Below are 23,045 nucleotides of genomic sequence, written 5' to 3'. Positions count from 1 at the left end.
GTGGTAAGTATATCAGAACTTCACTAATTCTCACGTTGGAACCCACCATATAGAGAACTATATAAGAAAAAGCAAAAAAGGGGGGATGGTCAGTCTAACTTCACTTCGCAGACAAGATTTAGTAGCACTGGTGTATGGTTAGGTAACATACTACTAACATTACATTATTTATAGAAAATACACCATTAGGACAGTCAAATCTGATAATTCATAGAATTTAAGCTAATTTACACTTTTCCCTTTTCGAGCTACTGGGGGGGGGGGGGATGTGAGTGTGTGGCAGTGAGGCAGAGAGAGAAGGAGAGTGTGTGTGTGCAGCCTCCTGTTATCAATTCAATCTCCTTTTGTAACAATATTGATTCATTTCAGTCTTGATTCTGGTTTAATCATATGCAAAATGCTCTCCTCAGTGTAACTAACAACAGTTCTGCTGACAATGACTCCCTCTCCCTCATTTTCCTTTACCTTGGGGGGAAGCACAAACCACTGTGCTACAAACTCTATAGCTACAAGAACATTTCCAGTTCCTTTCTGTCTCAGTTTTACTCCTGCCCATCATATCCCTTGTTCTCATACCTTGGTGGCAGCACTGCCTCGACCTGTCCTTTAATTAAAAGATTCAGCCCTTGTTTTTTTCTAGTTTTCCTCCCACACAGTCATTTCACATCTGCCTTTAGAAATGAGGTGTACTAAGGAGCGATTGTTAAAATGGCACCTTCTGACTCTGCTCACCATCTGCATTCAGTCACATCTACAAACAATGCTAACAAGTCCCCATGAATTTAATATTGCCTTCTATTTTTAAGAACTTCCATGGACTTGTTCATGCTCAGCTCACATAAATAGCCTCAGCTTCTCTTTATCATTTCATCTGTCACGGCTTTCCTCGACGCTGTTCCATACAAACTGGACACTGTTTGCACAAAACCCTATGCTGCAGCTCCTGCCATCTAGAACAACCTCTCTCTCTCTCTCTCGGCTTCTCATTCACACACACTTTTAATCCTACCTGGAAAATGTTGTGTTTTTTTTCTTACCAATCACTATTAATTTCTTTCTCTTCCCCAATTCTACAGTTACTAAATTATCTAACTATAATTCCACTATTTGTTTTTGTCAATGCTTATATTAACTATGGCAACCACAACACTGTTTTATTATCTTGGGAACAGAACCTCTAGACTTACTAGCTCAAAGAGAGTAACAGGATGATTTAAATGAAAGATCAGGAAAGTTTAATTAAAATGTTACCTGAATACGTTTTTCTTCCTCTTCCCTCTTCTTCCTCTCTTCTTCTTCCTGTTTTCTCTTTGCCTCAATCTCAGCTTTTCTAATACAAGAAATAAAAACAAGAGAAAGCATTTGATAATTACGTAAATTATAACAGAACATAAATGAATGAGAAACATACAGGCATGGAAATAAACTGCCCAGGGAGGAATCTCCATCTCTGGAGATTTTTAGGAACAGGTCAGACAAACATCTGTCAGGGAAGGTCTAGATAATACTTAGTCCTGCCATGAGTGCAGGGGGCTGGACTAGATGACCTCTCGAAGTCCCTTCCAGTCCTACGATTCTATGATTCTAGGCATCTTACATAAATCTAAATAGCAACTTGAGAGGCAGAGCAGTCCAATGGACAGGGCTTTGGACTGGGACTATCTTGTCTACATTTAGACTGTAAGCTCTTCAGGGCAGGGACCATGTCTGTACAACACTTAGCACAAGTGGGCCCCAAACTGAATCAGGGCCTGTAGGTGCTACTTTAATATTAACAACAAATTGGTCAGACTGCCATTTCTGTTTGCTTTTGAATCAAGAACTGATTATGGAATTCAACACTCACAGTCGCCTTTCCTCCTCTTCCTTTCTGCGACGTTGCTCCTCCTCTTCACGTCTTTTCCTTTCTCTTTCCATTTCCTCCTGGATGCGTCGCAGCCTCTCCGCTTCCTCCTCTTGCTGCTTCTTTTTCTGTAGCTCACTAAGAAGCCGCTCTGAGCTCTTAACTAGAGCATCATACTCTTTCTGTATCTGTTCCCTAGTCATGACAATGGCCTGGAAAATAAAATAAGAAATATAGGGGATAATATTCATTAACGTTTGTACTGCATTTAAAAATATAAAGCCCTATAAAAGTGCATTACAGGTACATTACATTTGCATTTTTGTTTTGTTTTGGGGGAGCACAATAGGGAGTTCTCCACCTCCTTTCCAAAATACTGAAGATCCACTATTTTGTCTCACTTGTCACTTTAAACTACAAATAATCATTATCCTTACAGCTGAGGACTGGCTAGGACCTTCCTTCTTTGAAGCATGTCATCCCTTTTCAACCCTTACTCCCTTAAGAAAGATATTCATGCTTTAAAATTCTAGGATGAAGGATGGCAATTAGCTCCTCACTTGGTAGGTCTGTTTCTTGGGTGGATTCTGTGTTATATCCGCTTAATTCCTGATCAGTTACATACAATACTAATCATATGGCAACACAGTGGATGGTTCTACAACTTTTGTTACCCTGGCATTCATATCGTTGTATGGTATTTTTACTAGTCGCCAACATTTAAAGAAACAAACACACCAGTATTTTAAACGACCTTAATATGATGCAAATGCTTTAATTGGACAAGGCAATGGTCCCCATTACTTTTTTTTAAGCTTTTGAAAAATGTTTGATAGCTTCACTTTTATTTCATTCCTGCTTCACTGTCTTCCCCTTTTCACATTGATTAATGCAAACAAACAATCATGAAACTTTTTTCCGCAGAAGTCTTGCGTTCCGTGCATAGTAGATGATTCATCTTTTTCACATGACTATTATTTTTTTTAAACGGGCGCTGTAAAGGTTGACTAAGGTCAAAATTTGACCGGCTCTGTGGTAAAACCTTCTGTGTCTTTTTAACTGGGATTTCAAATGTAAAAAAATAAGATACTATCCCACTGCAATGGGACCATTGATAAAATGTCATCTTCCTAGACAGCAGAACCATTCACAATCGAGACTAATATGTTGGGTTTCTTTCAATGCACGTCAGTCTCAATATTCCTTCACTCTAGCTGCCTGCTCTGCTTTTGTGATGGGGGGTGGGGGGGATTAAAATGACCAAGAGCCATTTTACTGGAAGTAAATTAATATGAAAAATTCTGCATATTTCATCTGCTGGGTCACAAGAATACAGTACACAGGAAGAGCAGAGGGACAGAGAAACATGAATATGTCTCACTCATGGTACAAGTGTAAGTGCTCCTGAAAAACAAAGTGAATTCGTCTGTGGCCATACAGTTATTCTTCATTGGTATCTGAGACCTTTCTTTAATACCCTATTAGAGTATAGTGAAGAACTCTAACATATCTTCAGGGATGAATTCAAACAGTCTGAGTCCTAGACACACCACAAACGTTCTGCCTCTTACTTGGGGGTCAGTAATAAATGTCTTCTCCCCCCCGGCAGAAACAGTGCCAAGAGGCAGTGGTCCTAGGCCCAGAGCTTGAGACTGGCCAGAACGTGCGGACACACCATTCCAGCACTTTTTTTGGGAGCCAGAACAGCGTCTGACAGCAATTCTGGTACATGCATTCTGGCCCTTCTCATGTGCAGCACTGAATGGGCCCAGAGGTGTTGGAACAATTTGTATAATAGGGATGCTGAGAGCCATTGAACCAAATGGCAACACCCCCAGTTTCAGCAACTATGACTCAACCCCATTCCCCAACCCTTGCCCTTGCACGCACACATACCACTGCATTTAAATCAGTCCTGAATCCCACTGGGGGATAATCTTTAAATTTTGCTTTGACTTTCTATTAACAACCCCTGGGACCGCCATATAAGACTAAAATCAGAGTTTTGGCAGTGCTTCAGTAGAACCAAACAATAAAGACACAGTCTCCTTAAGTTATTCCTAGCGCTCAGTCTTTTCATTCTTCTCAGCTAAACCTGCTATTCCCAGAAGTTTTCAGTCAGATATCACACATAAACCTCTTCAGGAAGCATTTTCAAAACCAACACATGAGCTCACTGAGAAGCAAAAAGAAAACATTTAGTTTTTTTAGATAACATTGTTGGCCTTGTGGTAATCTTCTTTCACTTGATAGTTATGCAAAACCTCTTAAGCACCATGTTCTACTAAGCAATTAAGGTAACACCAAAACCCCAATTAATTTAAAACATTGCTACTGTACATTATTCTAAGCACCATATTTTGCAGCCACTAGAGGAAGCTTACTTAATATGTTTATCTGACAATATCAAAAGGGTGGCCACATCCACCACAATATGCATTAAAATCAAATTTTCAAACTTGGATGCTTAGCGTTAGGGTGCCTAAATATCGATTTAGGTGCCAAATAAGCAGCCTTACTTTTAGTCATGCTGAGCACTCAACTAAATTTAAGGGGATTTGGTAGTGCTCGACATCTCTTAAAATCAAGCCTCTTTATTTAGATGCCTAAACATGAATTTAGGAATCTAATTTAAGGCACTTATATTAAAAACTCTGGATTAAATGCTAACTATAAAGCCTTTGGTCTTCTATATCAGATGAAGTTAAAAACCGTCTCAAAAGTTCTATTGTTATGTTATACCTTAATCTTGGCCATCAAAGCATCAATAGATAACTCCAGATCCCGGATCTGCTTGCTCATCTCTGGTTTTCCCTCTTTCAGAGCACTTACAACTTCATTAAATTTATCAAGTCTCTTTTTCAGTGTACGCACTTTTACAAGGCCATCAATGCTGTGAATATAAAAAAAAGAGCACTATATTTTAAGATGTTTTTGTGAAGTAGGTGATAAATATTTTTAAGTATCAGTAAATAGTCACATTAATTTATAATCTTATTTTCCCTTTTAAAATTTGCTGTTTAAACTATGGGCATGTCTACACAGGTTGAAATGGGGGTAACATGCACTATAGGGATGGGATTTCTAAGGCATACTAATGTGATGCATGTAGGCGCTGCTGATGTGCTTTAACGTAGTACTTTTTGAAATAGCTCTAAGTTAAATCCCACTAGTGGACACCAGCAGGGTCCACACCGACCAACTAATGTGCAACACGCTAGTGTGCTTTAGAAATCACACACCCATTGTGTACATTGCCACACCATGTAGATAAGCCCTGTAACTCTGCAAATCCAACATATATGGGATTGCGTGGCACAGAGGACAAGTACTGGCACATCGAGCCTTTCTCTATTAATACAGTGAATCCAATTAGCAGTGACCAAAGTCTGTGGTCAGAAAGTGACCTACAGAATGTGAAATGCATTTGTGATCTCTAGTGGATCTATGTTCACATCTCAAAAACAAATTATTAGAGTCACCATTATTGGAGAAATCTGAGTGGTTAAAGATTGAGTTTTGCCATTTACTTAACCTGAAGCAGTACTGGAACTTGAATCATACAGAAACTCAACTACCCAACAGGTGATCCCTGCAACATAGTCAAGGCATATTAATAAGAACTGGAGGAGGAATTCAGCACCCGTGCAGTACAAGGGTTTCAGCATAACACCTTTAAAAAGACTGAATTGAGCAAAAGGAACACAACCAATAGCATGAAATTTAGTCAAATTAAAAAAAATTGAAGTAATTTGGGGTACAACTGTGCTTTTTTGTGGTTTTACAATCACATTTTCTTATTTAAAAAAAAAAAAAGATTCTCTCTTTCCTGTTATTGTGTGAAAGACTCAGATAAAAGAGGAAAATTACTGTCCAGAGAAAACTTTAAAACAGATGAAATCATTGCAGAATGTACACAAACTGAAAGCAAAGACAACAATGTTTCACCATGTCCGTTTCAGCTATAGTAGTCTTACGTGATACCTGTAACTGTAGACAGAAATATTCAAAATGGAGGTGGGGTTTTTTAGTTGCATTCCTTAGGTAATAAGTCCTCCATACTAGCCTTTCATTTCTTCAATAAGAATAGGTAAGTGCTCCCTGCTAACATGGTAGCTTGTTGAGAGTAGTTATAAGTGGTTCACAGTCATGCTGGAAGGGCATAACGAGTGCGGTCCCACAGGGATCAGTTCTGGGTCCGGTTCTGTTCAATATCTTCATCAGTGATTTCGACAATGTCATAGAGAGTATACTTCTAAAGTTTGTGGACGATACCAAGCCGGGAGGGGTTGCAAGCGCTTTGGAGGATAGGATTAAAATTCAAAATGATCTGGACAAACTGGAGAAATGTCTGAAGTAAACAGGATGAAATTCAATATGGACAAATGCAAAGTACTCCATTTAGGAAGGAACAATCAGTTACACACATACAAAATGGGAAATGACTGCCTAGGAAGGAGTACCGCAGAAAGGGATCTGAGGGTCATAGTGGATCACAAGCTAAATATGAGTCAACAGGGTAACACTGTTGCAAAAAAAGCAAACATCATGCTGGGATGTACTAACAGGAGTGTTGCAAGCAAGACACAAGAACTAATTCTTCCACTCTACTCTGCGCCTATTTGGCCTCAACTGGAGTATCATGTCCAGTTCTGGGTGTCACATTTCAGGAAAAATGTGGACAAACTGGAGAAAGTCCAGAAAAGAGCAACAAAAATAATTAAAGATCTAGAAAAGGTGACCTATGACGGAAGATTGAAAAAATTGGGTTTGTTTAGTCTGGAAAAGAGAAGACAGAGGGGACATAACAGTTTTCAAGTACATAAAAGGTTGTTACAAGGAGGAGGGAGAAAAATTATTCTTCTTAACCTCTGATGATAGGACAAGAAGCAAGGGGCTTAAATTTCAGCAAAGGAGGTTTAAGTTGGACATTAGGAAAAACTTCCTAACTGTCAGCATGGTTAAGCACTGGAATAAATTGCCTAGGGAAGTTGTGGTGTGGAATCTCCATCACTGGAAATTTTTAAGAGCAGGTTAGACAAACACCTGTCAGGGATGGTCTAGAATAGATAATACTTAGTCCTGCCATGATTGCAGGGGACTGGACTACATGACTTCTTGAGGTCCCTTCCAGTCCTATGATTCTATATTACTGGTACTTATTTGAGAGAGAAAAGGTCTATAAATGGATCAATCAGAATACTGCATAATATTTCTATTAATTTTTTAATAAGTGTTACTCATCCATTCAATTTGAATAAGCATGAATGCAAAAGCTAAACCTAAATCCACACTCTAAAAATGTTGCTAGTATAAGTTATTGTTTGACACCCCCACCTTAAGACCATTCAGTTAGGCATAAGAAATATCTACATTTAGAAAAATAGTTTTTGAACCTTATAAAACCCCTCCCTTCTTACCGTGGTTTGTGCTTTCTCTTGCAAAGCCACATACGAATAGTCTTTTGTATTTTAATGCAGGCACTAGCTCGGTATTTTATTTTGTTTTTCACTGCAAGCACACAAAATAAGTTCAATGAGTCTGAATGGTTTTATAATTTTAAATAGTTCAAGGGAATGCCTACAGTCCATACAAATACATGTTTGATAAGTCCACAAGGGTATTTATTTTTAAAAAGTGATGTCCCAGAATGATAAATATATGACAAGTCTTCAACTCTCATCTATGACTAGATGCTATTTCAGATTTAGCTGATCTGTAAATTAGGTAAAGACTTATTTCCTCTAAGACACAAAGCCCACCAAACAAATGACTATTTCCTTAGATGTAATTGTTTTAAGGTAGCAGGCCTTCTGCCCTATTATTCCAAAAAAGTAGGGTCATTAAGTTGTGTAAATTTCTAGATTCTAAATATCCTGGAACAGATTCATGGGTGATACTTAGGTACCAATTTTTTCATGCATTTGCATGTGTAAATAACATGAAGCACTGAGAAGTCCCAATGACTCCAAAGGGATTATCCACGTGCCTGAAGTTAAGCAAGTAGGTATTTGCAGGCTGGGGGCTTTAATTAATACTGTTCAAATTACGAAGCAATGATCCAGTTGCTGTGCTATACTCTGTTAGCATATTTTGATTTACTAAAAAGCAATATTAAATTACATACATTTAATCACCGAGAGAGAACACCACTGAACTTTTTTCCAACGACTGCAGATAAGCCAGTGATTGACTCGTTTAACCAGCTCTGCTAGATGATCTGGATCAGACTTCATTATCTGATCAAACTCTGCAAACTAAATACATAACCAGTTTTACATAACAAAAATAATAGGTAGAAAATAGACAGTCAACATTATAACCTAACAGAGCATTGAGGACAAAGGTAAAAGATCAGTACAGTAAACAGAACCTTGTAACCATGGAAACTTCAGTTCAACTTCCAATTAATTCAAACCCATGAAAAGGTACTTTGCTTTTACATTTTAATAGGTTCTGTTGATAACAGAAATGACTACTTCCAAGCCAGGCATTTTCTGACAGTTGCTGAGTGCTCAGTGCTTTTGAAAATCCAGACACATATTTAGGTGCCAAAATAAAGATTTATGGCTAGGATTTTCCAAAGAGACTAGTAATTTTGGGTACCCCACTTACTTAGCACCCACTCTGTAAATCATGCCCCTTAAGGTATCTTAAGTTGGGTACCCAAAGAGAGAAGCCCCCAAAGCCATTTTTGAAAACCTTGACATATCAGCATAACTTAAGGGCATCCATTTTTGAAAATCTTCAGCTTTTGGATAATTATGTTAATGAGTAAGACAATTACATCTCTGTACTGATGTCTCAGTCCTAGACATAAAAGCTTTTACTGCTTCTTCTTCCTTTGCCCCAGCAACAGCAATGCTCATATTCAGAGAAAGACGATTTGAATATGGATATGTTTTAATGGGAAGCCTTTGTTTCTCTGCTATAACTTTTTTTATTTTAAGCATGCAATATATTTTCACTCTAAAGCAATACTTTTCAGGAAGTTTACACAACCTTCAATCCTCTATGTTCAAAAACTGCAATTGAAAAGAGATACTATTTACCTTGCCAGGTCTAAAAAACACCTTTGTTAATCCAAATTTGTAGTCATTTTCATTTAAGCCCAAGGCTTTAAATAGTGCCTATAACAAGAAAAAAAATATCAGTTTGATTCATATTTCACAAAAAAGGCACAAAATAAACCAAAATAAATATTTTCTATCCGAGATGAAGAGAAAAAATATGGACAATTCATTTGGCACTCAGGTGATTGTTACCTTGCAGAAAAGTCTAGGGTCCAGTCGAGCTAGTTTTGCAGGCATATACTTTTTGTACATATTGTATAGCTCATGAAATGATGCTCGTGATGGGAAGCCACCTTGCATCAAGTCCAAAACAGACACCATACCTATATTCACAGAAATACACACAAAAATACATATGTCATTAAAATGTAAATAAAGCAGTCGTTTCATATTAATGAGCAATTAATGGCTTAGGCCATTTGGATGTGCTCATATGCTTGGCCTAAGTCCCCATTGTAGTACATAGTTCTGCATGGACTGGCCCCAGCACCCACAATTTCCTGGTCAAATGGCCATTTATAAGAATTTATTCCTGAACATCTGAGACAGTCTACGATAATATTCTGCATCCTTGCCAGACACGTGGCAACTAATCGACTTCAGTGGGTAACTCTGTTAAATCTTTTTTGGCAGATCCACTATTTTGCTGTTCCTTCCCTAAAGCAGGGTCCCAATAATTTCTGAACGGACAAAGACTATTAATGTGTACGATGGCACACCAATGATGTCAGCATGAGAGGCAGTGCAGAGTACAAAGGGCAGATGACTGGCATTAGCACCCTGTTTACATGTAATGCTGGGGTGTGCCTTAGCTGGTGAGATGCATTTTGTATATCTTTGATACAGCAAAAGTGGCAGTGTGGAATGAGTCTATTATAGATATCCATAAATACTGCCATCACCTCCAGAGGTACGATTTATTGCTACCCAAATCAGTAAAAGGCTGGAGATTCTTCAACTAGTAATTAAAACAGACATTGCAATGCCACAGAGTACATAATTCAAGGCTAAATTCATGCCATGAGCCGGAGTTCAAAAGAGTTTCAAAATCACCCCAGATCTCAAAATTAGTGGGAGAACCGCAAAGATACCAATGTCTTGATACATCAAAACGGCTCCAAAGTTGCACGGTAAGAGTGTCACAGCACAAATACAGGAAATTCATGCCAGGCCTTCTACAATCTCTTTCATGCAATGATCTCAAAAATCTTAACAAACAACACGATCTCCATGGCAGTTAAATATTAACATATTATACCAATTTGCAGAATGAATAAACTAGGAAAATTGGGTTATATTTTGGAAGCAAGAGCCATCCTTGACCCACTCCCCCCAATTCCAAATCTCATTATATCCTGCAGCTAAGTAACATACAACCAGCCATGTCTCTATGCTAATTTTGACAAATTCCCAGCAATAGATCTTGAGTATCTCATTTTTAATTTTATTGGTGATTGTTTTTACTAACTCTTTTTGCCACCTTTCCTTATTGCATATTTGTTCTTGGTGAAGTTTGTACTATTGTCATTCGCCTTTTGATTTACTTCCATTAATACCTTTTTTTAAAAAAAAAAAATCATATTATAAGTAGCTCTTTTCTAGCTTAAACTTTACTTCCCCCCCTCAGTTTAATATTTATGTATACTTGTTATATTACTGAAACAAACAGATTAATACGTATACACAAATGTGCTTATAGAAGCTTATGGTGAAAAATCAAAAGTTTAGTCTATTGATTTGTTTAGTCTCACAAATATTGTCAAGTGCTATTAGCTGCTGATAACGGCGTTAAAGGAATCCTAATTAAAGCAACACTGTTAAGCATTTGTAGTGTTTATGATGTGCTAATTTTTACTTAAACATAACTTGGCATGACAAATATAAGTGTGCTTACCAAGACACCAGATGCTAAACCATTCTGTAGAAAAAACTAAGCTCAAACTACTGAACCCACAAAAGGATAATGGAAACAAACACCTGGACAGAAAAGTGTATAAAGGTCTTATGGGAAATGATGCAATTTAATGTTATTGACTTATTTATATTGTGCCACCATGATTTTCTGCGAGTAAGTTCATTCTAGTAACCCAGTTAACTGTTTGTATCAAGAATAATAGTGCAAGAACAAGGCTGCATAAATCTGTAAACAATATCATAAAACCTGAAAGGACCTTGTATTTCCAGATTCATGGCCATGCAGCATCATTCAAAAAACTAGATCGGATTGCTTGTACTCATTCTGCATTTGAGTTATGGGGCAGGATTCAGATGGGCCTACTTTCAATGGATCAGCCTGGGTACACTGCAGAGGTCTCAGCTGAACTCATACATGGCTGAAGTCACTGAAACTGATGGTACAGGGTGATTTCGGTGTCCATTTAGATGACAATTCTTCTGCTGATAGACGACCATCATGGGGTGCCCAAGAGATTTCTGGCATAACCAACAGTGTGGGACATATTCAAGAGCTGATATTTGGGCTGAGATTGGACCTCAAGGAGGTAGAGATTACTCCCATGTTACAGACAAACCATTTACCTTCTGCTTAAGGGCAGAGTCTGTTTTGATGATGTACCCTCAGATGGCAATGGAACCAGAGAGCTCTCAGGGAGAATACTATTTAGCCAACAGAAAATTCAGCTGATAATTGAATGGAACTTCAAATGAACTTCAGTACTTGTCCATAGATACAGTGGCCCCTAAAGAAGCTGCTCTGCAACTTCACTTGCACAGGTCATTCTTGTTTACAGATTACCCGTAATAGCTGAAGTGATATGAAAGACTGTTAAAGTGCAAATGGCAGAAATCTTGTGCCAAAACACATCTCTTGCCATCTTCAAATTAAGACTAGATGGCTTTTGGAAGATATGCTTTAGTCAAACACAAATGATTGGGGTCTATACTGTGGTAGCTGAGTGAAATTTAAGGCCCTCTGATATTCAAGAAGTCAGACTAGATTATCTGACAGTCCCATCTGGCCTTAAACTCTATGAATCTATGACACAAACACACAATGGAATGGTCTTGTTAGATCCTTCTCTGCTTCTGGATGTTCAGATATGAGTTGTTAACAAGAGTGCTTTTTTCCCACATATATGTTTAGCAAGAAAAGCACACCTTTCCCTTCAGATGCATATCATTCATACCTTCAGTGGTTTGGGACCTGGCTTTCTGAGGTACTGCCTCTTGTTCTATGCAACACCCCTGCAATTCAGCAGATGTGCTCAAATTGGAACACCATCAGTTTAAACATGAAAAGAGTGCTGACCAGGTGTTTCTTGTAATGAGTCTTCAACTCTGAAACTCATGTCCCCTGCTCAGTCCATCTTTTGGGACACACTACAAAGTTCATTATTATTTTCAGGTGTTTGGGGGAGGAAGAAGATAGAGGATTAAAGAGAGTGATCAGATGTGTGGGTTGCTAGATTCTTTCTTATCTGAGCAAGTATTACATGGGCAGTCTTATACTACATATTGTGAATTTGAATTTGTATTGTATATTTTAATGTTGTGGAGTGCATAATGCTTGCCAGCTTTTCATTTAACACTGAAAAAGTCTAAAATACGATGGCTGCACTGTCTTACTTAAAAATAATTATCTGATTACTGAGAATCAAAATTAATTAATACTCATTAGATACAAATCATTTAATTGTATCTAGAGACCATTAAATTAAGAACAGAAATATTTATCCAATCAAGGAAACATTGTTTCAACGATAGACATTCCAACTTTGTGTGAATCTGTAATGCACAAAATTTTAAAAAAAGAGGAATATATTACCTGAACACTGGAGCTGAGAAAGAATCTGTCCCCCTTCAAAATTGTGATTTGTCATCTTTAAATTAGGTTTGATGCAGCGAATAAAGCTTGACCCCTATTGTCAGGACAGCAAGATAGCAGAATCTACATAAATTTAAACCTTCTGAAATAAGTGATCATTTAAGAATTACATAACAAAGGAATAGTAATAGATTTCTAAAGAGAGAAACTGACTTTTTATGCTTTTCAGTCTTTTCATATCCATTTTGCACTCAACATATCTTGACGCAATTGATCTCAAAGTTCAAACTGTCAATAGAACCTCACCTTTTCATTCAACAATTTTTTTCTTCCCATCAATAACTGAATCCAATTATTATTGCATCAGTCTAGTTGCACTCTATCTCCACTACTATAATCATCTTGCTTGAAAAAGACAAGCAGCTAATACCATCTCTTTACGCTTCCATCCAACCATGTCTCTCTCCATTTTTTTCATCCCTCAAAACAGTTCCTTCTTTAACCACTCATTCCTTGCTCACCAGCCCAAGTATATCAGTGTCTTCCCTGACATTTAAAAAAAAATCCCATTCATGTTGTGTGTTAGAATAAAATTGGGATTAATATGACCTGTGACTACCCTCACTATGACTACCCTGACCTGTGACTGCTTTGACTGTACCTTGTATCTCTCTCTCCCCCTCTCCTCTTGGGATCAAATCTCAGGTCTAGCCAAGCTGTAAAACTGTGCTCAGCACAGGTCCTGGGGGTCAGGGGAGGAAAGGAAAGGGTTGGGCAAAGGTAGCTGTATGTCACCTTTATGCCCCCAATCCTGGTAACTCTAAGACCACTGGAGTGAAGTAGCACCCTGGCCATGCCCCCTTCTCCTGGACAAGCCCTTGAACTCCAACTGCTGAAAGAGGGCTGATGAACACTTAGCTACATTGGTTCTAAGATTTCCCTAGGAAAGAAGAATTTTCACCTGGTCATTCAGGCCAGCTTTGAGTCTGGGGCAGGGCAAAACATATCTGAAGACTAGGATCCAGCTCTTTGGGGGCACAGACTATCTTTTGTTATGTCTGAGAAGTGCTAAGCATATTTTTGGTTACTGTCCTAATATAAACAAGAAGAATTTTAGAATTCCTACCAAAAAGTGTCTGAAGACATTTGCTAAAGTAATACTGAAATAGGGAGAGGCCCCACACCATTCTGAGCTTAAAAAGCAGAGATGATATAAATGGACTAGAATTTTATGGTTCTCTATGATCTAACTTGTTTTTTGAGAAATTAGATCAAAGCATAAAGTTTAACGATTACTATCCTATTTAAATAAGCAGGATAATTTACTACATCTAAATTTTTTTTAAAGAAGTTGCATTGGCTAAAATAATGTTTTTCTACCTTTATTTATAGAGTTGTTGATTCCCTAAAGTTCAACTGTAACTCAGTTTGATTACTTCCTCTGACCATAATGTTAGAGAAATTGTAAATATATAAATTCACAAGTATGATAACTCTGACTCAGTGAAAAGTGAGGTAATACACCACTAACTCTGCAATCTATTTCCTGAGCTAAACTCTCTCCGTACTAATGGGTAATCTTCCAGCAAGTAAAGCAGAATTTGTTATCCAGATTAAAGATGTGTGAAATGTAGGTTGGATTCCCTTCGTTATGTATAGAAACCGTAATTTCTATGCCCTAAGCACTGAAGAAAGACACAAAGAATGCAAAAGGAAGAGAGAAATTTAAAAAAATCTCACAGGATAAGACAAACATAGGAGAGACATTTAAGTGTGGAACGGGAAGCTGCTAGTTCATACTTATCATAGAGCACAGGAGTACAATCAGCTGTAATATCCTCTCATGAAGTGAGCTGTTTAATGACAAGGAGGCGGTTGATCTGATAGGGAATACTTCTAGATCTACAAAAATACTAGGAAGATGTATCCTGCACATAAGAGGATCTAAGAAACAGAGTACACATTCATGGAGGGCTTGCAAGAGTAGACCATTTGCTTCTCTGTAAAACTATATCAAAGACAGAAAAGGTATAGTGGCTTTTTAGCCAAATTCTTCAAAGATGACTGCCTGAACTAGATACTGAGGGATCAAGCAATGAGTTGTGGAGCCGACGCAATCAGGAAGTTAAAATCAGACAAATGGCTGTGCAACTCCAGAAGCCCTGAGGAAGTAGCAAAGGGCTGTGAAACATGGTTAGTCACGTTTGTCTTTCACTAATGAACTAAAGCTCTTTAAAAATTGATTAATTTGGCTCAAGAGCTTCTTCGAAGATTTTTAATGCAGCAAACCTTTCTAACACTGAAGCATATTAGCCATTTGGTAGTTACAAGCAGCATCTTTTACTGAAACCCATGCCTAGTATTCTCTGAGGGTCTGCATAAAAATAAATTAAAACAGAATTTACAATAAATGGGAAATATGCTCATCTAAATCCTGGACCTGAAATGTAAAGACATAACGCAAACTCCTCCATCTACCAGCAGCACTGACCGGCTATGGAGGGAGGGTTACCACTAGGCAGAATTTTAAGGGGTGTAGGTGAGAGAAGCAGAAACAAATCACAGTAGAGGATTAGAGGGAAAGTGAATGAAGTTAATGTGAACTAATTTTAATATTGGGAGTAGGGATGGAGGTGGGGGTATGAGGTTTTTTTCCTGCTACCAATTCAACTACATGAATGTATTAGATTAAATGCCCCCCCACCCCGAAAAAAAGAGATATAAAACTTCATTCCTAGATTTTCTAGATTCCCTTCTCACACTTGAAAATGTGAACGTGTAGTGAAAAGGGGATGGAAAAATAAAGTGCCACGCTACAACAAATAAAAAATAAAATTATCCGAGTTAAGAGTTTTCCTAGAACTTGTTCAAAACCCTGGCTGTTCATGAGTTAACTACAGATATACAGTGAATCAAAATCTGGTCACAAAAATAAATCAAACACAGGATGGCAGATTACCCATGAGTGAGAAGCAAGTAGACTAGAGGAAAGGGAAATGATCAGGAAAGGAATTGGAGACTTGATAAAACTAAGTAATATTAATGCACTTTATCTGAATTGGTAGAATTTCCATGCTACAATACAAAGCAACTTTCCTTTCAGTAACTTTAATATTTAGTCTATGAATTTAATAATATTCAGCACCCATGTAGCAATACACTTAAAATTATCCTGTTTTGCAACTGGATGACATTTTTGAAGTGACTATTTATTATTATAAAAACATTAAATTTAAGCCAAAACTCTTGGTTAACGTGAGCGGAGCGATAAAGGAAAATACAGAATTTGCATCTATATTTATACTTACAGTACTACGAAGCTTTTCAAGGAGCAAATTTAATTGAGTCTGTCAAAAAAAATGAAACAATACTTCATATTAGAGAACCATAAAGTGTCTGTCTTACTATGACGGTTATAAATTAGAGTGACACAACACTATTGCATGCATCAGTTATTGTTAGGTGTGTGTGCGTGTGTGCGTGAATAGTAGCTCATTCAGTTTTGATAAACCACACATGAACAAATCTTAGACAACTTCATGCAAGAGGACTTGAGTCACACCAAGGAAACTGCTTATGTTGAATACTCTTGTGTTGAATGGTATAATAACTGCATGTGTATATCTCTTTATTGTCTGAAAATTAGCGATTAGATATTCAAAGTACATACACCAGTAGGAAAATAAATAAGGAAAATGTTGTATACATAGTAGAGTTAATGAGGTGATTGGACAGCAGTGATATGAATAATATAAATCAAACTTAAAATCTATGAAAAGCTACAGATAGTAAGGAGTAATGTGCATCAGCATGTCAAACACTACATGGATAAGGACATTCTCAACACAGTTTGCACGTCAAGACATTTAACACTGCTTTTCTTTTCTTTTTTTAAATTCTCTTTACAAGAGATGCTGTGCTCACCATTACTCAAGGCTACCTAAGATTCGGATTTAACATTTTAATGGATTAATGTGTCATATATTTGGCCAGCTAAAATCCTCAGAATTACTTTACACTGAACTGTTCTTTGAATATGACAATCAACAGATAAGTCTTCATTTTATTTGGGGGTGGGGAGGAATCCTATATTTATCCTAGATGGAATTTAAACAAACAGAGAAATTAATTAACGCCCTGATTCTGAAACTGACTGTGTGTATCAAAGGATGAGAGCCTTAGGCCTCAACTACAGATGCAGGCATCTGAGTAGCACATTACAACTTCTATGTATTAGCATTTGGTTAGGACTTACATATGCAGGGAACCAGCTCAAGAGACATGGTTAAATTTTTGGCACAGGAGTAGCCTGATCTTTCACAGACTAGTGTAATGCTTGACTTGCTGATGCTTACAATACTGATTGTGGAATGTGACATTACACAAAATTCTGATACCAAGTGGTCAAGCACAGTTCTGCCCTTACTACTGTACTGTGTACCATAAAACAGGATTGTTTTCAAGATTCTTATTTTAGACTAGCTAGTCTATTATTCTCAGGGAGCCTAGTGTGCAGGGATCTGTGTTGGGGCCTACCAAATACATTGCTGCTGCTCCAGCTAAAGCTACCAGCATCTCTCCTGCAGAGAAAGAAGGGGCCTATTGGTTTTTCTTGCAGATGAAGTTGGTGGACTCTAGAACATACAGTTGCGATGAATAAAGGAGTGTCATGAGAGGCTGGGCAGGCCCGGCCCAACTAACCTGCTACTCAGTTTTCACTGATGCTACATACTTTTCTTATCTAATTTTAACAAATTATTTACATTTACTTAAATTTATTAAAAAAAAAAAAAAAAAAAAAAGGAGTACTAGTGGCACCTTACAGACTAACCAATTTATTTGAGCATAAGCTTTCGTGAGCTACAGGTCACTTCATCGGATGCATTCAGTGGAAAATACGGTGAGGAGATTTATATACACACAGAACATGAAAAAATGGGTGTTATCATACACACTGCAAGGAGAGTGATCACTTAAGATGAGCTATTACCAGCAGGAGAGCGGGGGTGGGGGGGAAGAAAACCTTTTCTAGTGATAATCAAGGTGGGCCATTTCCAGCAGTTAACAGGAACGTCTGAGGAACAGTGCGGGGTGAGGGGGAAATAAACATGGGGAAAGAGTTTTACTTTGTGTAATGACGCATCCACTCCCAGTCTCTATTCAAGCCTAAGTTAATTGTATCCAGTTTGCAAATTAATTCCAATTCAGCAGTCTGTCGTTGGAGTCTGTTTTTGAAGTCTTTTTGTTGTAATATTGCGACCTTTAGGTCTGTAATCGAGTGACCAGAGAGATTGAAGTGTTCTCCAACTGGTTTATGAATGTTATAATTCTTGATGTCTGATTTGTGTCCATTTATTCTTTTACATAGAGACTGTCTAGTTTGTACATGGCAGAGGGGCATTGCTGGCACATGATGGCATATATCACATTCGTAGATGTGCAGGTGAACGAGCCTCTGATAGTGTGGCTGATGTGATTAGGCCCTATGATGGTGTCCCCTGAATAGATATGTGGACACAGTTGGCAACGGGCTTTGTTGCAAGGATAGGTTCCTGGGTTAGTGGTTCTGTTGTGTGGGATGTGCTTGCTGGTGAGTATTTGCTTCAGGTTGGGGGGCTGTCTGTAGGCAAGGACTGGCCAGTCTCCCAAGATTTGTGAGAGTGATGGGTCGTCCTTCAGGATAGGTTGTAGATCCTTGATGATGCGTTGGAGAGGTTTTAGCTGGGGGCTGAAGGTGATGGCTAGTGGCATTCTGTTATTTTCTTTGTTGGGCCTGTCCTGTAGTAGGTGATTTCTGGGTACTCTTCTGGCTCTGTCAATTTTGTTTCTTCACTTCAGCAGGTGGGTATTGTAGTTGTAAATGCTTGATAGAGGTCTTGTAGGTGTTTGTCTCTGTCTGAGGGGTTGGAGCAAATGCGGTTGTATCGTAGAACTTGGCTGTAGACAATGGATCGTGTGGTGTGGTCTGGGTGAAAGCTGAAGGCATATAGGTAGGAATAGTGGTCACTAGGTTTCCGGTATAGGGTGGTGTTTATGTGACCATCACTTATTAGCACCGTAGTGTCCAGGAAGTGGATCTCTTGTGTGGACTGGTCCAGGCTGAGGTTGATGGTGGGATGGAAATTGTTGAAATCATGGTGGAATTCCTAAAGGGCTTCTTTTCCATGGGTCCAGATGATGAAGATGTCATCCATGTAGCGCAAGTAGAGTAGCGGTATTAGGGGACGAGAGCTGAGGAAGCGTTGTTCTAAGTCAGCCATAAAAAAGTTGGAATGCTGTGGGGCCATGTGGGTACCCATAGCAGTGCCGCAGATTTGAAGGTATACATTGTCCCCAAATGTGAAATAGTTATGGGTGAGGACAAAGTCACAAAGTTCAGCCACCAGGCTTGCCATGATATTATCAGAGATAGTGTTCCTGACGGCTTGTAGTCCATCTTTGTGTGGAATGTTGGTGTAGAGGGCTTCTACATCCATAGTGGCCAGGATGGTGTTTTCAGGAAGATCACCGATGGATTGTAGTTTCCTCAGGAAGTCAGTGGTGTCTCGAAGATAGCTGGGAGTGCTGGTAATGTAGGGCCTGAGGAGGGAGTCTACATAGCCAGACAATCCTGCTGTCAGGGTGCCAATGCCTGAGATGACGGGTGTCCAGGATTTCCAGGTTTATGGATCTTGGGTAGCAGATAGAATACCCCAGGTCGGGGTTCCAGGGGTGTGTCTGTGCGGATTTGTTCTTGTGCTTTTTCAGGGAGTTTCTTGAGCAAATGCTGTAGTTTCTTTTGGTAACCCTCAGTGGGATCACAGGGTAATGGCTTGTAGAAAGTGGTGTTGGAGAGCTGCCTAGCAGCCTCTTGTTCATATTCTGACCTATTCATGATGATGACAGCACCTCCTTTGTCAGCCTTTTTGATTATGATGTCAGAGTTGTTTCTGAGGCTGTCGATGGCATTGTGTTCTGCACGGCTGAGGTTATGGGGCAACTGATGCTGCTTTTCCACAATTTCAGCCCGTGTACATCGGCGGAAGCACTCTATGTAGAAGTCCAGTTCCCCTAACCCACCCAGCAATATTGTCAATCTATCCAACTATACTCTTAGCCCAGCAGAAGAATCTGTCCTGTCTCAGGGCCTCTCCTTCTGCCCCTCCACCCCCACGAACACAATACAGTTCTGTGGTGACCTAGAATCCTATTTTCGACGTCTCCGACTCAAGGAATATTTCCAACACACCTCTGAACAACATACTAACCCACAGAGACCTTCCTACCAACACTACAAAAAGAAGGATTCTAGGTGGACTCCTCCTGAAGGTCAAAACAACTGACTGGACTTCTACATATAGTGCTTCCGCTGACGTGCTGGAAGGAGGTTACTAGTGTAGTTCCTCAGGGATCGGTTTTGGGATCAATCTTATTTAATCTTTAATCAAAGTAAAACTATTTCCCCATGTTTATTCTCCCCCGCCCCCACCGTTCCTCAGACGTTCCTGTTAACTGCTGGAAATGGCCCACCTTGATTATCACTACAAAAGGTTTTCTTCCTCTCCACCCCCACTCTCCTGCTGGTAATAGCTCATCTTAAGTGATCACCCTCCTTACAGTGTGTATAACACCCATTTTTTCATGTTCTGTGTGTATATAAAACTCCTCACTGTATTTTCCACTGAATGCATCCGATGAAGTGAGCTGTAGCTCACAAAAGCTTATGCTCAAATAAATTGGTTAGTCTCTAAGGTGCCACTAGTACTCCTTTTCTTTTTGCGAATACAGACTAACACAGCTGCTACTCTGAAACCTGTCATTAAATTTATTAAGGAATGTATTTTATGTAAGCATTGTTTTGGAGGAAATAATTTAACTGTGAGTGTCAATATGCAGTTTTACAAGAAACAACAACGGCTTTATGCAAAAATCTATATATGCTCATGATTGAGTAGCAAGGAATGATCCAGTGAGACCCATGAACAAATTCTGTAAATGGTTTCATCTTCTCTCTCAAGTTGCTCAGGTAACTGTTACAATTAGAGAAATTCAAGACTGATTTATTCACATTTCTCGATACACAAGTGAAAAATTTCCAGTCTTAAACCACAGAAGAAATAAAGTCCCCTTTGGTAGTGATACATTCCCCAGTGCTATTTGAAGTGAAACTGAAATTTCCAGTGCTTGAAGTGTTCATTAAGGGTATGTATTATGTCTGGGAAATTAACACTTATGAATTACTGTAAGTAGAACATATACACTCAAAATGCCACAGAGGTACAAAACATTATGAACACTGATGTGTTGAAAAGAAGAACTCATGCTGAAATTGCAGCAGCTATAAAATAATGAGTCCATTAAGGTAATAAATTTACCTGCAGCCCCTGGCTGTGCCTGCTTTTCCTCTCTCAACTTCCCTATAGTTCTCTCTAGTCATCCTGAGCTGAAATAATCCAGCTAAAAATAAAACTGCTGAATGAGGAAAGGAAGCAGAAAACATGTGGAGAAGACAAGGCTTGAAGGTCAGCTTTACACCAAGTGGAAGAAAGGAAAAAATTAGGAGACGCATCAGATACTATGGTCAGGTAGTGAAAAAGGAAGTACTCAGCACACTGAAAATATCTGTCAAAGCAATCACTATTGCTGTCTTGCACCATTTGAAATGAGGAAAACCAGTTTTAAGGTTAGCTTTTAAATGCTGAGGTGGTAACTTACTGACAAACTGTTACCTCTACACCTTCAAATAGAATGGAAGAACACTTTTTGTCAAATTTAGAACTATAGGTTCCAGATTTAGAACAAGAACTTGGAACTTGTGCTTCAAAAGCTTTATTTGAATTTGGGGAAAAACAGAATTATAAGCTGCTGCATTTTAAAATAAAAGCAAGGATTCCCTTCAAACAATCTTCATTGTTTGCATAGCACAGGCCATCATTTAACTTGAAGATGTGGTTTTATTACATTTTATTTGAAGAACAGCTGTTTAAGAGGATTTTTTTCATGAAACAAGTTATCATCTGATTCTCCCATACTTAAAGTTCCATTCATTTCAAGCAATTTAAAAGCAACATACTAAAGGAAAGAACTCATTTTTAGTATTCCAATACCTTGAATTTGTTTCCCACACTGATGAAGCTAAGCTTTCCTGCTTTTTGTTTGGGATCCTTGTTGTTATTAGTGGTAGATTCAAATAGTTCCCGGACAAATTTATCCTTGGATTCGCATATAAGAGATTCAAGGGACATGTGCAAAGCATCATTGTTTTTCTCCACAAACTGGGTCTGAAAAGGAAACAAACCAGTAAAGCGTTGCATATAAACTTCACAGTACTAATAGCCTTACTTAGTCCTACATAAAGACATCGTTTGTTCAAAATATCCCACCAAAAATACCTAATGCTAAAATACCAAGAATTTGGGGGGCGGGGGGGGGGATATTTAAAATGTAATTGTAGAATATTTATTGTCTATGTCTGACACTAACAACAGTAAAGGGAGAAAAGCTGGTCTTATGTTTAAAGCACAGGACTGGGAGTCATGAGATGTGATTTGAAATCCTGGCTAAGCCTAGTCCGTACTGAAGTCAGTGCTAGTTCTGCCATTGACTACAATAGCATCAGAATTTTACCCCTGGTTTCTATTTTCAGCTCTCATTACCTCACCCCTCAGCCGTGTTGTGAGGCTTGATTTCTTAATGCTTGTGATGCAATTTGAGATCCTTAGAAGGTGCTGTAGAAATGCAGAATTATTATTCAGACCTTAACTTGTACATATTAGTGTTGGCAAATGAAGTGAGAAATAATTGGGATATTTTAGTCGCTAACTTGAAGATGCATTTAAAAGGTCAGTCTTACCAACTAAATTGACTAAAACCAAAGGCTGAGAAGTTTGCACCTAATGTTATGCTTTGGAATCAAGGAGAATTTTGCTTTAATGGAATAATGATCAGGGCATTTCTGAACTCTGAATACATTTACTACTGAGCTAGCAGTAACAACAAGCGATTATATTTGTACTTCTATTGATTAAATATTGGTTAGACGTATTGGGTTAATCAGCATAAAGGAGAATTTGAAGTGTCCATGTCTTTTTTTGGGAGTGTGGGGGGGGAGGGGGGACATTTAAAGTTAAACCGGAAGAATTTTTAACTTGCCTGATTATGCCAAGTGATCTCAATTTCCTAGATTTCATAGGAAAACTCTAATAATATAAAGGAGAACAGGGCAGTACAAATGAAATAATTAACATGAGTTTGTTAAATCAAGTTACCGTCTCATAGCACACTGCTCCAGCAAAATGTCGGATAATAAAGCCCTCATCATCTCTGATATTTCTGTGAACAGTCAATTTAGACTTCCTGGGAATCT

The 23,045-nt window shown here is 38.4% G+C and overlaps 1 protein-coding gene across 13 annotated transcripts in view; it reads right to left on the bottom strand.

Moving 5' to 3' along the window:
- MYO6 (myosin VI) overlaps positions 1-23,045 on the bottom strand; it is a 177,374-nt gene that overhangs the window by 36,416 nt on the left and 117,913 nt on the right. For all 13 annotated transcript variants that reach the window (XM_037894355.2, XM_043542540.1, XM_043542542.1 and 10 more), the window contains exons 17-27: positions 22,948-23,043; positions 21,787-21,960; positions 16,009-16,047; positions 12,701-12,794; positions 9,109-9,239; positions 8,896-8,973; positions 7,971-8,100; positions 7,264-7,354; positions 4,586-4,736; positions 1,847-2,055; positions 1,252-1,330 (exon numbers count right to left, since the gene is read on the bottom strand). In XM_037894355.2, the coding sequence (XP_037750283.1) occupies positions 1,252-1,330; positions 1,847-2,055; positions 4,586-4,736; positions 7,264-7,354; positions 7,971-8,100; positions 8,896-8,973; positions 9,109-9,239; positions 12,701-12,794; positions 16,009-16,047; positions 21,787-21,960; positions 22,948-23,043 (1,272 nt within the window). The remainder of the gene's footprint in view (positions 1-1,251; positions 1,331-1,846; positions 2,056-4,585; positions 4,737-7,263; positions 7,355-7,970; positions 8,101-8,895; positions 8,974-9,108; positions 9,240-12,700; positions 12,795-16,008; positions 16,048-21,786; positions 21,961-22,947; positions 23,044-23,045) is intronic.

This window comes from Chelonia mydas, chromosome 3 (assembly GCF_015237465.2).
Source record: "Chelonia mydas isolate rCheMyd1 chromosome 3, rCheMyd1.pri.v2, whole genome shotgun sequence".
NCBI classification, from domain to species: Eukaryota; Metazoa; Chordata; order Testudines; family Cheloniidae; genus Chelonia; species Chelonia mydas.
The sequence above is the reverse complement of the archived record's forward strand: the minus strand, read 5'-3'. Positions and strand labels throughout refer to the sequence as shown.